The sequence below is a fragment of the Trachypithecus francoisi genome, unplaced genomic scaffold, assembly GCF_009764315.1.
Source record: "Trachypithecus francoisi isolate TF-2019V2 unplaced genomic scaffold, Tfra_2.0 Lachesis_group3, whole genome shotgun sequence".
NCBI lineage: Eukaryota > Metazoa > Chordata > Mammalia > Primates > Cercopithecidae > Trachypithecus > Trachypithecus francoisi.
In genome coordinates this window covers 70,406,278-70,431,825 of record NW_022681468.1, presented here as the reverse complement: position 1 = coordinate 70,431,825, position 25,548 = coordinate 70,406,278, and the positions used below count along the sequence as shown (strand labels likewise).

General features: G+C 40.7%; 1 protein-coding gene across 4 annotated transcripts in view; it reads left to right on the top strand.

Annotated features, from left to right (window-relative positions):
* Nucleotides 1-24,488, top strand: part of PSMA6 (proteasome 20S subunit alpha 6) — a 42,270-nt gene extending 17,782 nt beyond the window's left edge. For 2 of the 4 annotated variants that reach the window (XM_033188270.1, XM_033188268.1), the window contains exons 2-7: nt 14,483-14,577; nt 15,729-15,810; nt 17,755-17,910; nt 19,902-20,080; nt 21,403-21,497; nt 24,258-24,483. In XM_033188270.1, the coding sequence (XP_033044161.1) occupies nt 14,483-14,577; nt 15,729-15,810; nt 17,755-17,910; nt 19,902-20,080; nt 21,403-21,497; nt 24,258-24,315 (665 nt within the window). In that variant the 3' untranslated portion in view covers nt 24,316-24,483. Of the gene's footprint in view, nt 1-14,482; nt 14,578-15,728; nt 15,811-17,754; nt 17,911-19,901; nt 20,081-21,402; nt 21,498-22,671; nt 22,729-24,257 lie in introns of all 4 variants that reach the window. The other 2 variants (XM_033188269.1, XM_033188271.1) reach the window with 2 other exon arrangements.
* Nucleotides 24,489-25,548: the final 1,060 nt, after the last annotated feature.

Below are 25,548 nucleotides of genomic sequence, written 5' to 3'. Positions count from 1 at the left end.
AATACAAAAAATTAGCGCCGGGCGCGGTGGCTCACGCCTGTAATCCTAACACTTTGGGAGGCTGAGGTGGGCAGATCACCTGAGGTCAGGAGTTTGAGAACAGCCTGGCCAATGTGGTGAAAACCTGTCTCTACTAAAAATACAAAAATTAGCGGGGCATGATGGCAGGTGCCTATAATCCCAGCTACTCGGGAGGCTGATGCGGGAGAATTGCTTAAACCCGGGAGGCAGAGGTTGCAGTGAGCCAGCATCGTGCCATTGCACTCCAATCTGGGTGAGAGCGTGAGACTCCGCCTCAAAAAAAAAAAAAGTTAGCTGCGCATGTTGGCATGCCTGTAGTCCTAGCTCCTCAGGAAGCTGAGGCGCAAGAATCGCTTGAACCTAGGAGGTGGAGGTTGCATTGAGCCAAGACCATGCCACTGCACCTCCTGGCTAGGTGACAGAGCCAGACTCCGTCTAAAAAAAAAAAAGGTTATAATGCCAATCATAATTATAAACATAATTTATAATTATTAATAACATTATTGGCAGTGTTTGCTCCCAGGGAGTGGAGAGAAAGACTTTTTCTTTTTCTTTTTTTTTTTTGAGACGGAGTTGCACTCTTATTGCCCAGGCTGGAGTACAATGGCACGATCTCAGCTCACTGCATCCTCTGCCTCCGGGGTTCAGGGGGTTCTCCTGCCTCAGCCTCCCACGCAGCTGGGATTACAGACATGCGCCACCATGTCTGACTAATTTTGCAGTTTTAGTAGAGATGGGGTTTCACCATGTTGGTCTGGCTGGTCTTGAACTCCTGACTTCAGGTGATCCTCCCACCTCGGCCTCCCAAAGTGCTGAGGTTACAGGCATGAGCCACTGCTCCCAGCCTGAAATATTTCTCTTAATGTACATATGCAAGTTGTATGTGTGTGCATGTATTCATATGTTAAAAATTGTAGAACACCTAGCTTTGTAATCTACTTTTGGGAATTGCCCAAGTTTCTAGAGGGAGGAGGTGGGTTGTGGGGGAATGGGACTGAGGCCCTAGTTGGCCAAATTCAGCCTGGCTACTTTTAGGCCCTTCTCTTCTGTTTGCTGATCCTTTGCTGGATAGGTCTGGCAAAGAAGAGGAGTAGTCATTTGGATTTGCTTGCCCAGGTGTATGTGAGGTGTATGTGAGCATTGCCTGATTGCTACAAAGAAGGGAGCATGCTGTTAGGGAACTAGAAAGAAATAGACTGGTGGAGACATACTGAAAATAAAATATAGAAGTGTCATTGTGTATTGAAGCCAGAATTCCTGAGTTGAAGTCCTTGCTGCATATCAGCTCTAAGAACTTTTTATCTGTAAAGATAAAAACCACCAACCTTGTAGGGCTTTAAGGATTTAATTAGTCAATAAATGTAAAGTCTTAAAACATTGCATCGTATATATATAAAGTAAGCACTCAATTAGTGTTTTCTGGGTTTTTTTGTTTATTTTTGAGATAGTCTCGCTCTGTCGCCCAGGCTAGAGTGCAGTGGCGTGATCTCAGCTCACTGCAGCCTCCGCCTTCTGGGTTCAAATGATTCTCCTGCCTCAGTCTCCTGAATAGCTGGGATTACAGGCGCCTGCCACCATGCCAGGCTGATTTTTGTATTTTTAGTAGAGGCAGGGTTTCACCATGTTGGCCAGGTTGGTCTTGAACTCCTGACATCGTGATCCGCCCACCTCGGCCTCCCAAAGTTCTGGGATTAGAAGTGTGAACCACCATGCCCCACCTTCAATTAGTGTTTTCTGTAGGGGATGCTGTCAAGAAGGAACAAATGGCTGATGTAAATGGAGTCAGAAATTTCACAAATGACTGAGAAGTACTTACCATTTGCCTCTTTTGCAATTGAAAAAATGTTCTTATTTCAAAACAATATTTCTCAACCCAGGCTTCTCATGCCCTCCTTAAATCTGATTTGAAATTCAATGCATGTGTGTGCATGCATACACATACCTACATACATGTGCATATATACATAAATATGTATATAACTACACGAAAAAGGTGATGGGATCAAATACTGCTGTATTTTCAAACCTTATATTCCCCCTCCCCCAGTGCCAAGATTTCTAATGACCCCACTTCCTTGAGGAATCACTGTTCTAAAGAGTAAAAGGTTAAGAGGCACTTTATAGTGAACCACACATCTCAATTACGTAGCCTAAAAGTTTAGGGAAAAGCAAATTAGCGCCAAAAAAATCTTAATAACAAAAGTTTTTTTTTACCACACAGCATTGAAATTGAACGTGAATATACTTTCCTTGCCCCAGTAGAACATCCCTTGTTTTTTAATAACTAAACTCATAGAATGTGTATCTCTCAATTCACTTTTATTTTTCAAGCCTACGTTTATATGGAAGAAAATCATATTTACATCCTGAAACTCTACAGCATTCTAAACAAAATTATGGGTGGGAAAAGTCTTAAGTTACATTTCTAATAATTGGTAGGACCTCAGAATCACCTGTAAATGCTTTGCAAAGCCTGATGAGTGACATAAAGGCAATATATATCTCTGCTGTTCTCACAGCCTGAGCTGTGCACACTATGAGCCATCGTCTTGCATTGTGTGCTTGTCCTGAACATTTTGCCTTTTATGTTTAGCCACTGTATTTTTCTAGTATACAAATGAATCTTAGAAAAATTGGGGAAGTGTTGGAGAAAATTGTAGGGAAGGAAACAAAGCAAATAAGATATTAATGTGGAAGTGACATTTCTACATACAGAATAACTGTTTATACCATTTTGTTTGAGCAAGAAAGCAATTTACTTCTTAACCTAATGGTTTGTTGTTGGGTTGAACCATGAAACTGCATGGTTGTTTTGTAGAACTACAAAAAAAAAGTTTTGACTTTTTTTTAACCTGTAAAAATGGCAGTTTTGTGTGGTTCAATCTAATACTTATTTTACTATGTATTTAAGATTTAGAAAATTGGGGGCTTGGAGTCGAGTGTAATGCATTATAATTTTTCCCATTTAAAAAGTGGAAAATGGGGCTGGGCGTGGTGGCTCACACCTGTAATCCCAGCACTTTGGGAGGCCGAGGCGTGTGGATCTCCTGAGGTCAGGAGTTCGAGACCAGCCTGGCCAACATGGTGAAACCCTGTCTCTACTAAAAATACAAAAATTAGCTGGGTGTGGTGGCAGGCACCTGTAGACCCAGCTACTAGGGAGGCTGAGACGGGGAAATTGCTTGAGCTCAGGAGGCGGAGGTTGTAGTGAGCTGAGGTCGCACCACTGCACTCCAGCCTGGGCAACAAAGTAAGACTCCATCTCAAAAAAAGAAAAAGAAAAAAAAAAGGAAAATAGACTATCATTTATTATTTTCTTGCATAATCTTGGACATTCAAGAATACTTTACTCAGTTTTGGAGTTTTGTAAGTTTCCAAAATTTTAGCCCAAACCAAAATATTTGGTGATGTAAATAGTGTTTAAGTACTGTTGCCAACATTTGAATCCTGACTTTAAAAAATATCCTTTTAAAATGCTGCCCATAAGCTATTATTTTTATCTTTATTTCTTTATTATTATTATTATTATTATTATTATTATTTTGGAGACAGAGTTTCACTCTGTTGCCCAGGCTGGAGTGCAGTGGTGCGATCTTGGATCACTGTAACTTCCAACTCCCTAGTTAACTCAATTATCCTGCTTCAGTCTCCCAAGTAGCTGGGATTACAGGCATGCACCACGCCTGGCTAATTTTTGTATTTTTAGTAGAGACAGAGTTTCACCATGTTGGCCAGGCTGGTCTGAAACTCCTGACCTCAAGTGATCCACCTGCCTTGGCCTCCTGAAGTACTGGGATTATAGGCATGAGTCACTGCATCCAGCTATTTATTTTTTGAGACAGGGTCTCACTCTGTGGCCCAGGCTGGAGTGCAGTGGTGTGATCGTAGCTCACTGTAGCCTCAAACTCTTGCGCTCAAGAAATTCTCCTGCCTCAGCTTCTCAAGTAGCTGGGAGTACAGGTGTATACCACCATGCTCAGATAACTTTTTATTTTTATTTTTAGTAGAGATGACATCTTGGTGTTTGCCCAGGCTAGCTTGAACTCCTGGGTTCAACTGATCCTCCTGCCTCCACTTCCCAAGTGCTGGGATTACAGGTGTGAGCCACAGTGCCCAGCCTCCTTTTTTTTTTTTTTTTTTTTTTTTTTTTTTTGAGATGGAGTCTCACTCGGTCGCCCAGACTGGAGTGTGGTGACGCAGTCGGCTCACCGCAAGCTCTGCCTCCTGGGTTCAAGCAATTCTCCTGCCTCAGCCCCGATAGTAGTTGGGGTTACAGGCACCTGCCACCACGCCCGGCTAATTTTTATATTTTTAGTAGAGACAGGGTTTCACTATGTTGGCCAGGCTGGTCTTGAACTCCTGACCTCAAGTGATCCACCCACCTCAGCCTCCCAAAGTCCCAAAGTGCAGGGATTACAGGCATGAGCCACCGCGCCCGGGCTCTTTTTTCTTAATTGGCCTTCATGTACCATAGGTTGTCTGTATCTGCTCTAAACCATGATACTACTTTTTACCCTGCCAGTGTTTCTTTAAAAGATACTCTAGGTGTTGTCTCTAGATTCTTTGTTCTGGCAGTTTCCATTTTTCTGGAAATTATTTTAAAACATTTAATGGCGGTAGCGTTAAAATAGGGATTCATTTATACAAGCCTTTATTGAAATTATGCGCAACTTAATGAGTATTAAATAGTACAAAAAGTGTGCCATAGGAAGTGACTAACTGCCTAGGAGAGCCGGGAAAAGCTTCTCAGAGATGAATTGGCCCAGATGAAGATTAAATAAGGAAATTTGGGGGACCAGTGCATAGATCAGTCAGTGTGGATGGAGTATAGACAGTAACAACTGGAAGAGTAATTATAGCAATATTTTGAAGGGGCTTGAGTACCATGGTAGAGTTTGGACTTTGTTCCATGTGTTTTGGACAGAGCTGGGGTGGGGGGAGGGGGTGGGGGGTGGCTTTAAGAATGGCAGGGTAATTAAGTAACATAATAGGGAAGTTGAGTGTAGAAATGGGATTACAAAGGGGACTGATGGTTCACACCTGGAATCCCAACACTTTGGGAGGCTAAAGCAGGAGGATTGCTTGAGGCCAGGAGTTCAAGACTAGCCTGCACAAAATAACAAGACCTTGTCTCTGCAGAATATATAAAATGAAATTAGCCAGGTGTGGTAGTACACACCTGTTGTCCCACATACTCTGGAGGCTGAGGTAGGAGGATTGCTTGAGCCGAAAGTTTCAGGTTGCAATGAGCTACGATCACACCACTGCACTCCAGCCTGGACAACAGAGTGAGACCTTGTCTCAGAAAAGAAAATGAAAAGGGGACTGATGGCAGGAAGAACAGTTAGAATAGGTTTGCTCAGTATCAGTAATTCATATAAACCCTAATGAGTGAATTAAGGTAATAAGAGAGAAAGGATGGAGGGGTCTCTTGAGCTTATTTTTCAAATTTTTATTATAGAAAACTTTAGACAAATGTAGATAGATTAGTATAGTGACCTTCATGTACCCATCACACAGCTTCATCTGATGTCAATATTTTGTCATTCTTGGTTCCTCCCTTTCCCACACACTCTCTTCTAGAGTATGTTAAAGCAAATCATAGGTATAAGAGTGGACGTTTCTTGGGAAAAGGTAGGAGGTTAGAGTCAAGAGTGATAACCCAGGTTTGTAGCTTAAAAAACTGAGTGGTTAGTAATACAATTATGAAATAAGGACTGTAAGAAAAGAAGCAGGCTTATAAAGAGGAAGAGTTTATTTTTAGTCATGTCTGTGGCTAATAAGCATAGGTATTTGAAGAAATAGACATTTATGATTATAAGTCCAGAGCTAGAGAAGACAGATTAGTAGTGATTATCTAGGTTATAGCTGAATCCATGGTATAGGGTAAAATCATCCAGGGATGGAGAAAATAATAGAATTCTGGGAAATACCGTTATTTCAGGAGCTGGCTGAAGAGATGAAAGCGGTGAAGAAGATTGAGAAGGGAAGTTCAGAGAAGAAGGTGAGGAATAATAGAAATGATATTCCTAACAAAGAACTTTAAATTTGGCCAGGCGCAGTAGTCACACCTATAGTCCCAGCACTTTGGAAGGCCAAGGCAGACAGATCACTTGAGGTCAGGAGTTTGAGACCAGCCTGGCCAACATGGTGAAACCCTGTCTCTACTAAAAATACAGAAAAATTAGTTGGGTGTGGTGGTGTGTGCCTATAATCCCAGCTACTTGGGAGGCTGAGGCAGGAGAATCACTTGAACCTGGGAGGCGGAGGTTGTGGTGAGCCAAGATCGCTCCACTGCACACCAGCCTAGGTGACAGAGTGAGACTCCATCTCAAAAAAAAAAAAAAACACTTTAAAATCCAGTTGGTCAGTTATACTGGCCACATTTTATGTGCTCAATAGCCACATATGACTAATGACTATCATATTGGACATTGCAAATATAGAACATTGCCAGCATCACAGAAATTTCTGTTGGACAGCACTGGTCTATATAAAGAATGAGGGCCCCCTTAATGAATCCTGGTAAATTCGCAAGTGCATTCTCTGTTGAGAAGCATTTTTTATATGTAAAATTTTTTTATTTTGTGGCACAAAAGTTTATGTGGTAGGGAAGATACTCTTATCTTTTGTGGCTTTTACCTTTTTGCATTATTAAGCAATAAGCATGTATTCATTTATTTAGTTCAGGGATGACGGACGCAAATGCTTACACAGACCAGATAAGTAATGCCAGTGAGTGAAACAGGCTGGGTGAAAGATAACAGGAAATGGTGGGACCTGTGGAAAACTATAAAACACCTGCTCGGCTTAGGTGATTTTTTTTTTCTCTGTGGCCAGTTGCTATGTAGGATTGGGGATCAAGTGTTACTAGAATTTTTTTTTTCCCTAGGAAAAACTTAATCACCTGTGTAAAGACCCTCTGCCTGCTTTTGCCATATAAGGTGACATTCACAGGTTCCAGGGACTAGGACATAGATATCTTTTGGGGATGCATTTACCAGTCTACCAGAGGGTTAATGATTTTATTGACTCAAAGAACCAGTTTTTGACTTAGCTGGTTTTTCTCTTGTTGTCTGTTACTCTTGCTTGATTTCTGGCCATGTCGTCCAGGCTGGTCTCAAACTTCTGGGCTCAGGTGATCCTCCTCATTCAGCCTCCTAAAGTGCTGGGGTTACAAGCAGGAGCCACCACACACAGCCAGAATCACTACAAATTTAGTGGCGTTTAAACAATACACATTTATTATGTCATAGTTTCTTTATGTTTTTCATTTGTTGCCAGTAGTATTCTACACGTAACAACTAGGTCAAGGTGGTTGCTAATGTGGTTCCGTTCTTTTTTTTTTTCTCTTTCCATTTCTAACATTTGCTGAGTGGCAGTGTTAAAATCTTCAACCATGTGGGACTGGCCATTCCTCCCTGTAAGTTTGTCAGTTTTGAAGCTCTCTTATAAGGTGCATATATATTTATGTCTTTTTTATGAATTGATCCTTTTACCATTATGAAATGTCTGTCTTTATCTCTGATAATATTTTGTCTTGAAGTCTACTTTGTCTGATATTAATATAGCCACTTCAGCTTCCTTACGCTTAACTGTTTATGTGGTATGCTGCTGTTTCATCCATTTATCAGCATGTTTCTGATAGATAGCATATAGTTGGGTCTTGCCTTTTTTTTTTTCTTAATCTTGAGACAGAGTCTCGCTCTGTCACCCAGGCTGGAGTGCAGTGGCCCGATCCTAGCTCACCGCAACCTCTGCCTCTCAGATTCAAGCAGTTCTTCTGCCTTAGCCTCCTAAGTAGCTGAGATTACAAGCATATGCCATCATAACCGGCTAATTTTTGTATTTTTAGTAGAGGCAGGGTTTCACCATGTTGGCCAGGATGGGCTCGAACACCTCCTGAGGTGACCCACCAGCCTTGGCCTCCCAAAGTGCTGGGATTACAGGCATGAGCCACTGTGCCTGGCAGGTCTTGCTTTTTTATCAATTCTAACAATTTATGCCTTTAATTGGAATATTTAGTCTTTAACATTTAATGTGGTTGTTGATATGGTTAGATTTATAGTTTATTGTTTTATTATTTGCTTTTCTGTTTTATTTGCTTATTTGTTCCTCTGTACCTCCTTTCCTACCTTCTTTGGATTGAGTAGTTTTTAGAATTTCATTTTAATCTATTAATTTTTTGGTTACTACTTTGCATTTTTTTTTTTTTTTTTTTTTTTTTTAGTGATTGCTCTAAGGATTATATACATCTCTTAGTCTTCTTAGAGTTAGTATTTATCACTTCACTTAAAATGTAGAAAACTTGGCCGTGCATGGTGGCTCACGCTTGTAATCCCAGAACTTTGAGAGGCTGAGGCAGGCAGATCATCTGAGGTCAGGAGTTCAAGACCAACCTGGCCAATATAGTGAAACCCCATCTCTACTAAAAATACATAAATTAGCTGGGCGTGGTGGTGGCACCTGTAATCCGAACTACTCAGGAGACTGAGGCAGGAGAATTGATTGAACCCAGGAGGCAGAGGTTGCAGTGAGCCGAGATCGTGCCATTGCACTCCAGCCTGGGCAACAAGAGTGAAACTCCATCTCAAAAAAAAAAAAAAAAAAAAAGTGCAAACTTTGAAATGTTACTTACTCCCTTTCCCTTCTATAAAGTAATACATCTACATATTTTAGAAACTCCACAAGTGTTACAACTTTTCCTTTAAAAAGTCATGTATTTTTAAGGAAGGGAATAAAATAATTCTTTGTGTTTGCTCAGATATTTACCATTTTTGATGTTGCTCATTTTCAGAATTTTTATCTGGTATCATTTTTCTTCAGCTTGAAGAATTGTCTTTAGCGTTTCTGGTGCCCATCTGAAAGTGTCTTTATTTTACCTTCATTCTTGAAGGATATTTTTGTTGTGTGTATTCTGAATTGGCAGGTTTTTCTTTTCACCCTTTAAGAATGTTATTCCACTATCTTCAGATTAAATCAGCAGACATTTATATATTGTTCTCTTGTATGTAATTTTTCTCTGTTTTCAAAATTTTTTCTATTTTTGGTTTTCAGACATTGGACCATAATGAATCTATATGTGATTTTCTTTGTTTTCATTCTGCTTGGAGTTTTCTGAGGTTCTTTAATCTGAAGTTTTTTGTCTTTTGCCATATTTTGAACATTTTTAGCCATTATTTCTCCAGATTTTGTTTCCCCATTCTTTGCTCTCCATATAGGACTCCAGTTATACATGAGTTACACATTTTGATGTAGACCCACAGATTCATTGTTTTTTTCCGACTATTTTTTCTGCCTTTTTAAGATTGGATAATTTGATGCATTTTCATATTCACTCACTTTTTCCTTTCTCACCTCCGTTCTACAGTTATGTCCATTTGGTGAATTTTTTAATTTTATGTATTATACTTTTCAGTTCTACAATTTACTTTTGCTTCTTTCATTTTTTCTCTGCTGAAGATTTCCTGTCATTTTTCATTTTGAGAACATTTTCCATCATGTCATTGAGCATAGTTACAATAACTGTTTTTAAATCTTTGCTAATACACCAACATCTGGGTCATCTCAGGATTGTTCTTTTTGAGAATTAAACACAATATTCCTGGGTTTTGTTGTTTGGTTTTGGTTTTGGTTTTTTAGTTTGACTTGGTTTGTTTTTTGGTATGTTGAGAGTTCTGGATTGTATCCTGGACATTTATGAATGTTATTTTGTGAAGACTCTGGATTCTGTTACATTTCTCCAAAGAGTGTTGACTTATTTTGTTCTAGTAGGCAGTTAATTTGGTTATTCTCAAGCTACAAAGTCTGTCTCTTGGGTGGCATCTTAAATCTCACTCTGTTTCTTTTATCCTTAATTGGGCTGCTTGGAGTCTGCCTTGTGTGTGTTGTTATGGAATCTGCCAAAGATTTGGGCAGTGTTTATATATAGAAGTTGGGACTCTCACTCCCTAGTGCTCTCCTTTCTCTCCCTCCTTTTTCTAGCAGCTATTGTTACCCCAAACTGTTCTCTAGTTCTTCAGGCCTAAAAGACTGAATTTTCTGTGGGAGTTCAGCCTTTACTGCTCTCAGATTATGAGCCACAAAAATGGGAAGCTCAACTCATGCCATTCCTTTCTCCAACTGTTGACTTCCCCTCTAGAATCTGACTTTGTGGTGTCTTTAGGTAGTTGTTGTTTTGTTTAGAGGTAGTTTTTATTTGTGGAGGGCTGATCTGATAGAAGCTTTATTAGCCATATCAGGATCAGAACCAAGAAGCAATGTGAAAGTTGTACAGCTCGCCCTCCATATTTATGGGTTCCTCATCCATGGATTCAACCAGCTGATCATAAATATTAAGGGAAAAAATTGCTCCTGTACTGAACACATACAGATTTTTTTCTTGTCACTATTCGCTAAACAATGTAGTATAACAACTATTTAGCATTTGCATTGTATTAGCTAGTGTAGTGTAAGCTAATTTCTTTCTTTTTTTTTTTTTTAGATGGAGTCTCACTCATTGTATTAGCTTGTGTAGTGTAAGCTAGAGATAATTTCTTTCTTTCTTTTTTTTTTTTAAATGGAGTCTTGCTCTGTCGCCCAGGCTGGAATGTAGTGGTGCAATCTCAGCTCACTACAACCTCCGCCTCCCAGGTTCAAGCGATTTTCCTGCCTCAGCGTCCTGAGTAGCTGGGATTACAGGCATCTGCCCCCATGCCCAGCTATTTTTGTGTTTTTAATAGAGACAGGGTTTCACCATTTGGGCCAGGTTGGTATTAAACTCCTGACTTCAGGTGATCCACCTCTCTCTGCCTCCCTAAGTGCTGGGATTACAGGTGTCAGCCACCATGCATGGCCAAGTTAGGGATAATTTCAAGTATACAGGAGGATATACATAGGCGATGTGCAAATACTGTGCCATTTTATATCAGAGACTTGAGTTTCTGTGGATTTTGGTATGCACGGGAGGTCCTAGAACCAATCCCCACAGATAGGGAGGCACCAGCTTTTTTTTAGAAGTTATTTGTAGCATAGGCTGAATGCAGTGGCTCACACCTGTAATCCCAGCATCTGGGAGGCCGAGGTGGGTGGATCACCTGAGGTAAGGAGTTCAAGACCAGCCTGGCTGGCATGGCGAAACCCCATCTCTAAAAATACAAAGATTAGCCGGGCGTGGTGGTGCACACCTATAATCCCAGCTACTTGGGAGGCTGAGGCAGGAGAATTGCTCCAACCCAGGAGGCAGAGGTTGCAGTAAGCCAAGATCGCACCTCTGTACTCCAGCCTGGGCGACAAGAGTAAGACTCCATCTCAAAAAAAAAAAAGTATTTGTAGTGTAATGGGATGGTAAAATTTTGCTATTATAATTAACCAATTAAATTGGGGTTGTGGCTCATACCTGCTGTAATCCCCACTACTCCAGAAGCCAAGGCGGGAGGCTCATTTGAGGCCAAGAGTTTGAGACCAGCCTGGGCAATGTAGTGAGACCCCATCCCTAAAAATTTTTTTTAAATTAGTTAGGCATGGTGATACCCACCTGTAGTCCCAGCTGCTCAGGAGACTAACGTGGGAGGGTCTGAATCAGAAGTTTGAGGCTGTGGCGAGCTATGATTGTGCCATTGCACTCAGCCTGGGTGACAGAGCAAGATGCTGTCTCTTGCTCCATAATGATAATAATGATAAAACCAGTTAAATCCAAGCCATATTTGAAGTTTTTTTTGTTTTTTGTTTTTTTCCTGAAACAGGGTCTTGCTATGTTGCCCAGGCTGGAGTGTAGTGGTGTGAGCACAGCTCACTGCACCCTTGACCTCCTGGGCTCAGGTGATCCTCCTGCCTCGGCCTCCCAAGGAACTGGGACCATAGGCGCACCACCATGCCTGGCTAACATTTTTTTGTAGAAACAGGGTCTTGCCATGTTGCCCAAGCTGGCCTCAGACTCCTGGGCTCAAGTGGTTCTCCCGCCTTGGCTTCCCAAGTTGCTAGGATTACAGGCATGAACCACTGCACCCAACCAAGGATTTCCTTAAGGCGATTTTTCTATAATCATTTTTGCTCTATTCTTTTGTCATCTCTTAAATATTTAGCCATTTAGAAATATTTGATGATTTATTACAGTTTCTATTAAAGGAGATTCTTTAGCGTGATAGGCAGTAGCTTTCGCAGCTGGTCCTCATCACCTGTGACTTTTTGAACAGATGAGGCCAGGGCTCAGACTCAGTGCCCAGAGTAACACTCGAAGACAGAATTTTGAAATAATCTGTTACATGTGAAAATGTAAATAATGATTGAGATTATGAATAATTATCTAAAAGTTATCTTCTGTGTTTTCATATTTTCTACCATGAACATGTATTGATTTTTGTTGCTTTTCCCCTGATTACAAAATATGTGCCCAGGCCAGGCACAGTGACTCATGCCTGTAATCCTAAGGTGGGAGGATCACTTGAGCCAAAGAGTTTGAGACCAGCCTGGACGACATAGCAAGACCCCATATCTATTTTTAACTAAAAATAAACAGGCCAGGCATAGTGGCTCATCCCTGTAATCCCATCACTTTGGGAGTCTGAGGTAGGAGAATCGCTTGAGTCCAGGAGTTTGAGACCAGCCTGGGCAACATGGGAAGACTCCATCATTTGAAAATTAGCTGGATGTGGTGGTATACACCTGTGGTCCCAGCTACACAGGAGGCTGAGGCTGGAGGATCGCTTGGGCCCAGGAGGTCGAGGCTGCAGTGAGCTATGATCATGCCCTGGTGCTCCAGTCTAGGCAACAGAGCAAGACCCTATCTCAAAACCCACTAAAATATGTGTCTATTATTAAATTTAAACATTGCAGAGAGTGGCATGGTGGCTCACGCCTGTAATCTCAGCACTTTGGAATGCTGATATGGGAGGATCACTTGAGCTCAGGAGTTCAAGACCAGCCTGGGCAACATAGTGAGACCTAATTTCTACTAAAACTTTTTTAAAAAAGAAAAATTTGGGCTGGGTACAGTGGCTCACACCTGTAATCCCAGCACTTTAGGAGGCTGAGGCAGGCGGATCACCTGAGGTCGGGAGTTTGAGACCAGCCTAGCCAACATGGTGAAACGCTATCTCTACTGAAAATACAAAAACTAGCTGGATATTGTGGCGGGCACCTGTAATCCCAGCTACTCAGGAGGCTGAAGCAGGAGAATCACTTGAGCCCGGGAGGCAGAGGTTGCAGTGAGCTGAGATCATGCCACTGCACTCCAGCCTGGGTGACAGAGCGAGACTCTGTCTCTAAAAGAAAAAAAAAAAAAAATTTGCAGAAATATATAGCATATAAATTGGTAGTCTCATCTGTAATCATACTGTCCAAAGACAACCATTATCAGTTATACTGGCGTGGTGGCTCACGCTTGTAATCCTAACACTTTGGGAGGCCGAGGCAGGCAGATCACCTGAGGTCAGGAGTTCGGCACCAGCCTGGCCAATGGGGTGAAACCCCACTTTACTAAAAATACAAAAACTTAGCTGGGCGTGGTGGTGCACACCTGTAATCCCAGCTAGTCGGGAGGCTGAGGCAGAGGTTGTAGTAAGTTGAGATCATGCCACTACACTCCAGCCTGGGTGACAGCGAGACTCCATCTCAAAAAAAAAAAAAAAGATAGAGTCATATGTTGTAGGTAACACGAAAATTGCAAAAAGCATGATCCAGAAATATTCAACTTGGTAGACAAAAATCAGTGCAGAATAATCAAACAGCAATTAAAACTGCATGTGGTCAAATTAGTTACTGACCAAAAGTTCACAGAAGTATTAAGTCTGGAAAAAATTTAGAGCAGCTAAATTTGACCTGGGAAAACCAGACTTAGAAATAGTGGCCACAAAAAAAAACTTTTGAAATGACAAAACATCATTGATAAAGATGCAGTATGATCTTTATGATCAGTATGCAGTATGATTGGGGTGGGGAGCAGTGGCTCACACCTGTAATCCCTGCACTTTGGGAGGCCAAGGCAGGCGGATCACCTGAGGTCAGGAATTCAAGACTAGCCTGGCCAACATGGCGAAATCCCGTCTCTACTAAAAATACAAAAATTAGCCAGGTGTGGTGGCACATACCTGTAATCCCAGCTACTTGAGAGACTGAGGCAGGAGACTAGCGTTAACCTGGCAGGCAGAGGTTGCAGTGAGCCTGAGCCGAGATCGCACCACTGCACTCCAGCCTGGGTGACAGAGCAAGACTCTGTTTCAAAAAAAAAAAAACTTTATTGGAAATTGGATGCATCAGCCTAATGAAAATAATTTCAGTAAAATGAAAATGGAAGAAATAGAGTTGGTTTAACTGTGACTTATGGTCATTATTATTATTTTGATTTTGCACATCTTGGAATCCTATATGAGCCTTCCGTGTTCATGTAGCTCTTTGTCATTGTTTTTAATGACTATTTATTATTTCATTGCAAGAATCTACAATAATTTATTCCAACTTAAAAAAAAACTGTTCTCTTTTCCAGAATATGCTTTTAAGGCTATTAACCAGGGCGGCCTTACATCAGTAGCTGTCAGAGGGAAAGACTGTGCAGTAATTGTCACACAGAAGAAAGTACCTGTAAGTAATACTGTCCAAATAGTTAATTACAGAATACAAGAATTTTTTGGCCAGGTGCAGTGGCTCACGCCTGTAATCCCAGCATTTTGGGAGGCTGAGGTGGGCAGATCACCTGAGGTCGGGAGTTCAAGACCAGCCTGACCAGCATGGAGAAAACCCATCTCTACTAAAAATACAAAATTAGCTAGGCGTGGTGGCACATGCCTGTAATCCCAGCTACTTGGGAGGCCGAGGCAGGAGAAGCGCTTGAACCTGGGAGGTGGAGGTTATGGTGAGCCGAGATCACACCATCATACTCCAGCCTGGGCAACAAGAGCGCAACTCCATCTCAAAAAACAAAAGAATTTTTCATGGGTTTGTAGAAAAGTGTATTTTTTTTTTTTTTTTTTTTGAGATGGAGTCTCGCTCTGTCGCCCGGGCTGGAGTGCAGTGGCCGGATCTCAGCTCACTGCAAGCTCCACCTCCCGGGTTTACGCCATTCTCCTGCCTCAGCCTCCCAAGTAGCTGGGATTACAGGCGCCAGCCACCTCGCCCGGCTAGATTTTTGTATTTTTTTAGTAGAGACAGGGTTTCACCATGTTAGCCAGGATGGTCTCGAACTCCTGACCTCGTGATCCGCCCGTCTCGGCCTCCCAAAGTGCTGGGATTACAGGCTTGAGCCACCGCGTCCGGCCGAAAAGTGTATTTTTATATACAAATATTAACATAAAAAAACAAATATTAACATGATTCTTGGTTTAACTCTGCTTTCCTGTCATCCAAGAAGTGTCTATTGAACATCTATATACAGTTCAGCTATGTGGACAGAATTAGCATATTAAACTTTGTGGTGTGATTGTAAGCATAATGGGATTTAAGTCTTTTGTCTTTGGGGACCTTGAGACATTTTTATTAAGCTATTGTTTGTCCACAGGAAAAGTATCATCTAGAAAAGGAAAATAGAGCCCCTCGAAACCCTTTTCTAAAAATTGATTTTAACTATAAAATGGTCAGAAGACATTAATTATACAGCTTATTTTTATGGTTCCATAGTATTGTTTTCTCCAAGAAGCAGGACAAATTAAAAATAAAAACATAATTTTATTTTATTATAACTACACAGAAACCTGTACATGTTTTTTAAAATTATCTTTGTTTATTTTGCTTCTTAGGACAAATTATTGGATTCCAGCACAGTGACTCACTTATTCAAGATAACTGAAAACATTGGTTGTGTGATGACCGGAATGACAGGTAATTAGCTAGACATGTGTAGATATACAAGCCTTTTGTTATTTTCTTCAAACTATTTTGAGTTTTGTATTAATTTTAAACTTATTCTGATTGCCTGATTTTCAGGTGCCATGAGTGGATTTGCAGTCTTCAAGACTAGTATCAATATTTTAAGAGTATTGTGAGCTTTTTTGAAATTATACATATAGTATAATTAAATGTTTATGCTACTGTCAGAGAAACTGGGCTGAGACCCCTTTCATAGATGATTTTATCTTATTTCAGCTATTGTTAGTAGTTTAAGGGGACCTACGTCAGTATATCTCAAACCTGGTTATAATGGCACCGGTTAGAAGTGAGTGAGAATTATAATGAAAATTATTTTAGATTGGGCACAGTGGCTGACAGTTGTAATCCCAGCACTTTGGGAGGCCAAGGTGAGAGGATTGTTTAAGACCAGGAGTTCAAAACCAGCCTGGGCAACATGGTGAGACTCCATCTCTATAACAAATGTAGAAATTAGCTGGGGGCTGGGCACAGTGGCTCACACTTGTAGTCCCATCACTTTGGGAGGCTGAGGCACGTGAATCACTTGAGGGCAGGAATTCGAGATCAGCCTGGCCAACATGGTGAAACTCCGTCTCTACTAAAAATACAGGAAAAAGCCAGGCATGGTGGCTCACACCTGTAATCCCAGCACTTTGGGAGGCCGAGGCAGGCAGATCATTTGAGGTCAGGAGTTTGAGACCAGCCTGGCCAACATGGTGAAACTCCATCTCTACTAAAAATACAAAAATTAGCTGGGCATGGTGGCGCACACCTGTAATCCCAGCTATTCCAGAGGGTGAGGCAGGAGAATTGCTTGAACTCAGGAGGCAGAGGTTGCAGTGAGCTGACATTGCACCACTGCACTCCAGCCTGGGCAACAGAGTGAGACTCTGTCTCAAAAAATAAAAATAAAAATACCAAAAAACTTAACCAGCTATGGTGGCAGGTGCCTGTAATCATAACTACTGGGGAGGCTGAGGCAAGAGAATTGCTTGAACCCAGAATGTAGAGGTTGCAGTGAGCCAAGATCATGACACTGTACTGCAGCCTGGGCAACAGAGCAAGACTCCATCTGAAGAAGAAAAAAGAAAAATTAGCTGGTATGGTGGCACATCCCTGTAGTCCTAGCTACTCAGGAGGCTGAGGTAGGAGGCTGCAGTGAGCTATGATGGCTTACTGGGTGCCAGTCCAAGACCCCATCTCTAAAAAATAAATGAAAAACTAATTTACTAATTTAAGCCTAAAAACAAAGATTAAGAAAGATTATTCTCCTTAATACTTTTGTTGTTTGTTTGTTTGTTTTTGGAGACAGTCTCACTTTGTCACCCAGGCTGCCTCTTCCTCCTGGGTTCAAGCAATTCTCATGCCTCAACTTCCCGGGTAGCTGGGACTACAGGTATGCACCACCACGCCCAGCTAATTTTTGTATTTTTAGTAGAGACAGGAAAAAGCCAGGCATGGTGGCTCACACCTGTAATCCCAGCACTTTGGGAGGCCGAGGCAGGCAGATCATTTGAGGTCAGGAGTTTGAGACCTTCGCCATGTTGGCCAGGCTGGTCTCGAACTCCTGGCCTCAAATTTTCCCACTTGTCTTGGCCTCCCAAAGTGTTGAGTCACCATACCCTGCCTCTTTAGTGCTTATTCTTACTGGATACTTTTAGAAACTATTTTGACTGCTAATGAAAGGCTCAGTATAAAAGGGCAGTACTGTGTAGAGAGCTTAATGTTTTTAAATTTTTTTTTGTATACTTGTTGATGAGTTATTTCGTATTCATTGGGGGACAAAAAGCCATAGTGGACCCTTTCTCTTAACTCATGTGTATCTATATGGTGGGAAAATTGCCTGGCTAAATTGCCTGGCTTTCAGGTTTGTTCTTTCCTTCTAACCAGATAAACCTTTGTTTTTTATGCTATAAGCTGACAGCAGATCCCAGGTACAGAGGGCACGCTATGAGGCAGCTAACTGGAAATACAAGTATGGCTATGAGATTCCTGTGGACATGCTGTGTAAAAGAATTGCCGATATTTCTCAGGTCTACACACAGAATGCTGAAATGAGGCCTCTTGGTTGTTGTAAGTATGCTAAGAAGTCTCCCAAATAATTGATGAATTGTAACTTTCTACAGAACATGTATACAGAGTTATTTAAATAACACTTGAGTTCTGAACATGTGGTTTGGAAAATAGAGTGGGAAAATCTTTTTAACAAATCAGAACTAAAGGATAGGTTTCACAACAGTATGTCAGGCATTATCTTTAAGCTGTAGATGCTGTTAGACTTTTTATCAAAATCGTTCCATTTGGAGTATGTGATTTGAAAGATGCAAGTCCTAATTTTATTAGGATGTTGTAATGAGATTCTACTGCAATTCCAGATTACTAATTCCATAGAAATACCTCCATCAGGCATCTTAACAATGTGGCTGTTTCTTTTGACCACCCTAAAGAATTAGGGTCACACACAGGTCTGTGATTCACATTTTTAGAATAAATTTCTATTTTTGAAAACAAGTAAAATTGTATTGGGAGAGGGATGAGATTTACTGATTTTTAGATGTAATGTAATAAATTAGCCTGAAAAATTCAATGCATGTTTGTTTCTGACATTGTGTCTTTCATTTATGAGCATTAAAGCAGTCAGTGTAATGATTTCTGTTTAGCATCTGACCCTCTTGGCTTCTCACTTAAAAATTACTTAAATCCAGCTGGGCGCGGTGGCTCATGCCTGTAATCCCAGCACTTTGGGAGGCCACGGTGGGCAGATCACGAGGACAGGAGATCGAGACCATCCTGGCTAACATGGTAAAACCCCGTCTGTACTAAAAATGCAAAAAATTAGCTGGGCGTGGTGGTGGGCGCCTGTAGTCCCAGCTACTTGGGAGGCTGAGGCAGGAGAATGGCGTGAACCCAGGAGGTGGAGCATGCAGTGAACCGAGATTGCGCCACTGCACTCCAGCCTGGGGGACAGAGCGAGAATACATCTCAAAAAAAAAAAAAAAAAAAAAAAATTACTTAAATCCTATTCATCTTGCAAGACCTTGAAGGAAAGAAGTATTTGTTGTTTCCCCAAGCAGTAAGTGGGTACCTTTTTGTGTTGCCCCTGTATTTTGTATATATCAAATATAAGAAAGCAGTTAAACCTTAAGTACTTTGTTACCTACACTGAGTAGAAAGAAATTTAATGATGGTGTTTATTTTAATTGTATGCCTATAATGTGGTGACATTAGAATTGTAGTAACAAAGTTACATGTATAGAATTTAGAGCTTGGTTTGTGTGACTTACTAGAGGAGTATATACCAACAGTAATGAAGATGAGCAGTGTAAAGGTGAGCAGGTAACCTGTAAGTGTATTTCAGTTTGCACCAGCATTGCCAAAGTGTGTCCCATACACTGTTCCCTGGAACCTTAATAAATATTTCTTTAAAAAAATAAAAATTTTAAAAAAGGGTATTTCTTGGTCAAACAAACTGAGGAACTACTGAGTTAAAGTGAAATAGGTCAGTCTGCAACAAAATATTTCAGAACATTTAATATGCTATTATTTAGTATCTGTTTCCAGAAAAGGTATACAAAAGCGTTTTTGGGCCTGGCACCGTGGTGCACACTTGTAATCCCAGCACTTTGGGAGGCCGAGGCAGGAGGATCACTTGAACCCAGGAGTTCGAGACCAGCCTGGGCAACAGCGAGATCTTGTCTCTTAAAAAAAAAAGTGTTTTTGAGGTTTATTTGACCTGGCAACATCTTGAAGGATTAGGGTTCAAATAAACATGCTTGGATAACAGCAAGGATTGGAAAAACTATTTTTAAATTATATTTGTAATTATTCAAACTGTTTTTTTAATCTGTGATAAATCCTTTTGTGAAGTGGGAATTTATCTGTGACCTAATTTACCTGTGGTGATAACCTGTATTTTGTTTTTCAGTTTTCTTAAAGGAAAATACATACCCTAAAATTGATGGCTAAAGTAATGATTAGCGGCAGCTATGTGACACCACCAAGAAAGAGGAGATGTCATTGTATAAAACTAAAACATATTTAACTAGGGTCTTTTCTCTTTTTAGGTATGATTTTAATTGGTATAGATGAAGAGCAAGGCCCTCAGGTATATAAGTGTGATCCTGCAGGTTACTACTGTGGGTTTAAAGCCACTGCAGCAGGAGTTAAACAGACTGAGTCAACCAGCTTCCTTGAAAAAAAAGTGAAGAAGAAATTTGATTGGACATTTGAACAGACAGTGGAAGTAAGTCAACTAAAAGGAGCTGACTTTTTTTTATGTTATATAGAACAGTGAGGATCTTTGTATAATTTCTATAAAAAGCTATTCCTGAATTATATCCTAGGATTCAAGTTTGTCAACTTAATAATGAAATTGATATCATACAGCTGACATAGACAAATTTGGGTTACTTTTATTCACTCAATTCATTATGTCATAATGTATTTGAGGTGGCTTTCAAGAAGACACATATAGTAGGAAAATATAAATAAAAATAGGAACCAGCTGGGCATGGTGGCATACACCTGTAGTCCCAGCTACTTGGGATGCTGAAGCTGGAGGAGTGCTTGAGTCCAGGTGTTCGAGGCCAGTCCTATTTACTGCCAGGAAATTAAAAACAAAAATTTTAGTAGATTTGGAGTGTTTAAGTCTGGAATTACAACCATTCTGAACATGCTAACAACATGCTTTTGATAAATGACCAAATAAAAATTACAATCTAATGCTTTTACGTTTGGTTTCGAAGTATGCTTAAAGGAGATAAAAAGCTAGTTCGTGTTCAGGAAGTACTGGGCCCTGTCTAAATGTTTCTTGAAGGTTTTTAAAATTGCAATTCTTAATTAATTATATAAATAACCACATCAGGTATAAAAACACTTAAGGCCAAGCATGGTGGTTCACACCTGTAATCCCAGTACTTTGAGAGGCAGACAGATCACCTGAGGTCAGGAGTTCGAGACCACCCTGGCCAACATGGTAAAACCCCGTCTCTACTGAAAATAGAAAAATTAGCCGGGCATGGTGGCAGGCGCCTGTAATTCCAGCTACTCAGGAGACTGAGGCAGGAGACTTGCTTGAACCCACAAGCCTGAGGATGAAGCGAGCCAAGCTGGCACCACTGCACTACAGACTGGGCGACAGAGTGAGACCCTGTCTCAAAGAAAAAAAGCAAAACAAAAAAAATCAACAAAAACACTGAAAACATTCTTAAATTGTTTTTACTGTAAATTCCTTGAAGGTACAGGGAGTATAATTCATCTTTATCCTTTTCCCATTTCACCCCAAGTGCTAAGTGAAGCGTAGTGCCTGGGTCATGAAGCCAATAAACTGTTTTGTATAAATCATCCTGTTTAATTAATGGACCCCTTTATTATTTGACTTGGTAGAAACAAGTTTCTCATCATTGGGAGGCCATGCATTAGAGTTAAGCAGTCTGTTAGTAACGTTGAACTACCTCATTAAAACACGGAGCTCCTGATTGACTCCTGATTTGAATAAACTAGGAATGAGAAAACCTTGGAATCTCTAAAAAATACAATATTTTAACATTACGTACTCTTTTTCAGACTGCAATTACATGCCTGTCTACTGTTCTATCAATTGATTTCAAACCTTCAGAAATAGAAGTTGGAGTAGTGACAGTTGAAAATCCTAAATTCAGGTGAGTGATATTGTGGGCCAAATGCAGACTAGAAAGGTAGAGGCATGTGAGTCCATGTGTCCTATAATTTGTGGGGGAAATCTTTTTTCTGTAACTGTCATTATAGTTTTTTTTTCTTTCCCTAGCACCTGAGATCTGTTTTAAAACTTACTGTACTCTCTTTAAGAGTCAGATATGAAAGCTTTTCTCCTTATTTCAGAGTGGTTTTATATCTTAACACCAGAGATAACATAAAGTTACCTTCCTACCTTCCTTATGTAAGGAAAAAAGTTAGCATAGTGTTTTCTTTTTTTAGGTTAAGGCCAATACAAATTCAATTCCCAAAGTAGTAGTTTGCAAGTTTTTCAGATAGAACTTTGGTTATTTAGTGGTTATTTAAGTAGAACTTTTAGGAGCAATACAAGCTACTGGTATATGTCAGACCCTTATCTGGAGATCTTTGGAAAGCCCACATTTTGAATACAGCTATTTGACTTGCAGATGCTGGATATGGGTGTGTGTGTTCTTACTCACTAAGTGACTAACTCCCACACATCAGCCTTATAGCTTCCATGATTCAAATCCATACTGAGTGCTTCACATAATCAGCTCATTTAATCCTCCCAGCAACCCTGTGAGTCAGTTGATATACCATGGACCAGGATGCTGTTATATTTAACTAATGAAAACACTGCGGTTAAATCCACAGATGCAAGGAACTACTGGGAGGCATTTTAACTATGAGGTATATCTACTGTTAGATCACAGCCATAAAGACACATGGTCATGGTTGTGGTGTGGGGTACGGGAGTGGTAAACTAAGCTTAACTAGACCTTGAAGAGGTTTTTCGTGGTTTTTTTTGTTTTTTGGTTTTTTTTCCTAATTTGTTCTTTTGGTTGCCCACAGATAAGTCAAATAAACATGACAGATTTAGAAGAATTCATAGGACTTTAAAAAAAAAAAAAGGCGCTGGGTGATGTAGCATGCATCCGTAGTCTCAGCTCCTCAAGAGGCTGAGGCAAGAGGATGGCTTGAGCCTTGGAGTTGAAAGCTGTAGTGCACAATGATGGTGCCTGTGAATAGCCACTGCACTCTAGCTTGGGTAACATAGTGAGACCCCATCTGTTTAAAAAAAAACAACAACAGCCACAACACCACCAGAACCGAATCTACCCTAGCTTTTTTTCCCTATAGGAAGAAGTCATAACTTGGATTGGGGTAGGGGTGGAGATCAAGTTGCTGTCGAAAAAGGTGCCTTTTTTTTTTTTTAAGCAATAAAAATTTCAGCAGTAATAATTTTAAAATCTAAGGAACCTACAATTAGTTCTTGTTTTCTTTTCTGTTTGGAGACCTTCTTGCCACCTTTAAACTTGTATTTGTATCTGTTATTTTTAAAATTGGTAAGGAACCAAAAACCTTGTCTTCAAAAAACTTTGTATCATTTATAAGTTCTGTGATAGTAAATATATGTAAATAATTACAATACATAGCATAAGCATCAACAACTATTTAAACTACTTAATATTGCCTTCAGTTGCACTAAAAAATGTCCTTTTGACAAATTTTACTTGTTAAAAGTCTAGTAGTAATAGGTCACATTAACAAGGTTGCCAAATGATTGATTCCTTTCAAGGCAAACATCATTTAGAAAATACATGTTCAGGGCCGCACATGGTGGCTCACGCCTGTAATCCCAGCACTTTGGGAGGCCATCGTGGGCAGATCACTTGAGGTCAGGAGTTTGAGACCAGCCTGGCTAACATGGTGAAACCCCGTCTCTACTAAAAATACAAAAATTAGCCGGGTGTGGTGGTGGACGCCTGTAATCCCAGCTAGTTTGGAGGCTGAGGCAGGAGAATTGATTGAGCCCAGGAGGTGGAGGTTGCAGTGAACCAAGATTATGCCACTGTACTCCAGCCTGGGCAACAGGGTCAGACTCCATCTCAAAAAAAAAGAAAATATATGTTCAACATGGAGCACTCTCTGGCTGGTAGACTATTCATAGAATTACAACTTAATTTTCACTGAATCTGAACACTTTAATATGCTTAAAATTTCTTCACGAATTTTTATCTTTGAGCTGACATAAATTTGAGTTATACTACATATAAATGTATTTTGATGGCCGGGCACGGTGGCTCACGCCTGTAATCCCAGCACTTTGGGAGGCCGAGGCAGGCAGATCACGAGGTCAGGAGTTCCAGACCAGCCTGGCCAATATGATGAAACCCCATCTCTACTAAAAATACAAAAATTATCTGGGCGTGGTGGCACGTGCCTGTAGTCCCAGCTACTTGGGAGGCTGAGGCAGAAGAATCACCTGAACCTAGGAGGCGGAGCTTGCAGTGAGCTGAGATCACGCCACTGCACTCCAGCCTGCGTGACAGAGCAAGACTCTGTCTCAAAAAAAATTAAAAAATGAAAATAAATGCATTTTGACATAGAAGCTAAATAAAATGCTTTATAGTTTAGCTTTATATTATTCAGTTGAAATATTTTCTTTCTTAGCTGTAACTAAAGAATTTTGTTTTTGAGATACAATTCTAAATCTGTTGTCAAATAAGTAAACATTTTTGTGTATAGGTGAGGGTGATATAATATCTGGGAATTCCTTCAAAATAATCTGAGGGAGGATAAGTGTGTGTAGATTGGTTTATAAATTGATAATTGTTGAAGTAGGTCAATAGATATATGGGAGTTGATTATACTATCCTACTTTTACGTGTGTTTGAAATTTTTTTTTTCAAATGGTTGGTTTTTTTCCCTCTTTTGCCTTCTAGGATTCTTACAGAAGCAGAGATTGATGCTCACCTTGTTGCTCTAGCAGAGAGAGACTAAACATTGTCGTTAGTTTACCAGATCCGTGATGCCACTTACCTGTGTGTTTGGTAACAACAAACCAACATTATGGAGGTCCCTGGATTAAAAAAGGAACCTCTCCCACTCCTCCTGCCACTGAAGTGGTTAGGACTCTATATAAATAAAAACAATACTTTTGGAAAATAATTGCATCCTGTTGTTTTCACCTCCTATTTTAAAATTTATTTTTGACGCCTAATGTACATACTTATGGGGTACAGTGTGATGTTTCGATACATGTATACATTATAATGATCAAATTAGGGTGATTAGCATATCCATCACCTGAAACACCATGTTTTTGTGGTGAGAACATTTAAAATCCTCTCCTCTAGCTATTTTGAGGTACACAATACTTGATCTGTTTTTTGTTTTTTGAAACAAGATCTTGCTCTTTTGCCCAAGCTAGAGTGCGGTGATGTGATCATGGTTCACTGCAGCTTCGAACTCCCTCGTTCACGTAATCCTCTCACCTCAGCCTCCTTAGTAGCTGGTACTGCAGGTGTACACCATTGCACCCAGCTAATTTTATTATTTGTTTGTAGAGTTGGGGTTTTACTATGTTGCATGGGCTGGTCTCAGACTCCTGGCTGGCATTAAGCGATCCTCCTGCCTCAGCCTCCCAACATGCTGGGATTACAGGCATGAGCCACAGTGCCTGGATCCAGAGTACCTTACTGTTGACTGTAGTCACTCTGCTGTGCAATAGGATACCAAATCTTACTCCTTTTTTATTTTTTTTTGAGACAGGCACTTGATCTCACCCAGGCTGGAGTGCAGTGGCAGGCGTGCTCATAGCTCACTGCAACCTCAAATACCTGGGGTTAAGCAGTCCTCCCACCTTAGCCTCCCAGGTAGCTAGGACTATAGGTATGCATCACCAGGTATGCATCACTAGGCCTGGCTAATTTTTTATCTTTTAAAAAATTGACATAGGGGTCTCCCTATGTCACCGAGGCTAGTCTTAAACTCCTGGCCTCGAACAGTCCTATCTCAGGCTCCCAAAGTGCTGGTATTACAGGTATAAGTCACTGCACTGGGCCCCTCCTTTCTTTTTTTTTTTTTTTTTTGGAGACGGAGTCTCGCTCTGTCCCCCAGGCTGGAGTGCAGTGGCTAGATCTCAGCTCACTGCAAGCTCCGCCTCCCAGGTTCCCGCCATTCTCCTGCCTCAGCCTCCCGAGTAGCTGGGACCACAGGCGCCCACCACCTCGC